This window comes from Aythya ferina (assembly GCF_964211825.1).
Source record: "Aythya ferina genome assembly, contig: HAP1_SCAFFOLD_29, whole genome shotgun sequence".
Lineage (NCBI taxonomy): Eukaryota > Metazoa > Chordata > Aves > Anseriformes > Anatidae > Aythya > Aythya ferina.
In genome coordinates this window covers 2,421,879-2,423,111 of record NW_028181463.1, presented here as the reverse complement: position 1 = coordinate 2,423,111, position 1,233 = coordinate 2,421,879, and the positions used below count along the sequence as shown (strand labels likewise).

General features: G+C 47.9%; 1 protein-coding gene across 1 annotated transcript; it reads left to right on the top strand.

Annotated features, from left to right (window-relative positions):
- LOC311428129 (olfactory receptor 14C36-like) lies at positions 1 to 936 on the top strand (the record flags this gene model as incomplete). The annotated part of the gene is made up of 1 exon (XM_084539680.1): positions 1 to 936. One exon carries the CDS (start codon positions 1 to 3, stop codon positions 934 to 936), a length of 936 nt encoding a protein of 311 aa, XP_084395806.1.
- Between the last annotated feature and the right edge of the window lie 297 nt (positions 937 to 1,233).

The window sequence follows — 1,233 nt, the reverse complement described above, 5'->3', positions numbered from 1 at the left end:
ATGCCCAATGTCAGCTCTGTGAGTGAGTTCCTCCTGCTGGCATTTACAGACACACGTGAGCTGAAGCTCTTGCACTTCGTGCTCTTCCTGGGCATCTACCTGGCTGCCCTCCTGGGCAACGGCCTCATCCTCAGCGCCGTAGCCTGCCACCACCGCCTCCACACCCCCATGTACTTCTTCCTCCTCAACCTCGCCCTCCTCGACGTGGGCTGCATCTCCACCACTCTCCCCAAAGCCATGGCCAATGCCCTCTGGGACACCAGGGCCATCTTCTATCAAGGATGTGTTGCACAGGTCTTCTTTTTTGTCTATTTTATTGGAGCAGAGTATTCCCTTCTCACTGTCATGGCCTATGACCGCTACGTTGCCATCTGCAAGCCCCTGCATTACTGGAGCCTCGTGGGCAGCAGAGCTTGTGCCCAGATGGCAGCAGCTGCCTGGGGCAGTGGCTTTCTCGATGCTGTCCTGCACACGGCCACTACATTTTCGCTGCCCCTCTGCCACGGCAATGCTGTGGACCAGTTCTTCTGTGAAATCCCCCACATCCTCAAGCTCTCCTGCTCAAATGCCTACCTCAGAGAAGTCTGGGTTCTTGTGCTTAATGTTTCTTTAGTCTTTGGTTGTTTTGTCTTCATAGTGCTGTCCTATGTGCAAATCTTCAGGGCAGTGCTGAGGATGCCCTCTGAGCAGGGCCGGCACAAAGCCTTTTCTATGTGTCTCCCTCACCTGGCCGTAGTCTCTCTGTTTGTCAGCACTGCTGTGTTTGCCAACCTGAAGCCCCCCTCCATTTCCTCGCCATCCCTGGACCTGGTGGTCACACTTCTCTACTCAGTGGTGCCTGCAGCTCTGAACCCCCTCATCTACAGCATGAGGAACCAGGAGCTCAAGGATACAGTGAGGAAAATGTTTCCATACATGCTTCTTAAGCATCCATGATGTGTTCAGAAGATGTATTCTTAATAATATGCAAATATTTTGATTCATATTATATCATATCGTTTTGATCGTTACTAGTGTTATCGTAAGTTTGTCATTAATAGTAATCCTAACAGAAATCAAAGGGTATTTGGGAAAATGATACAACATTTCTTAAATTATATTTCTTTGTTAGTATTTGAAAAATATTTCATTTTGTTTTTAATAATCTCATTCTTAGCATTCTGAATGTTACATCTGATGTAAGGTTTGACCACATCATCTAATGTACATACAGAACCAGGCTTCCTTGGTAGA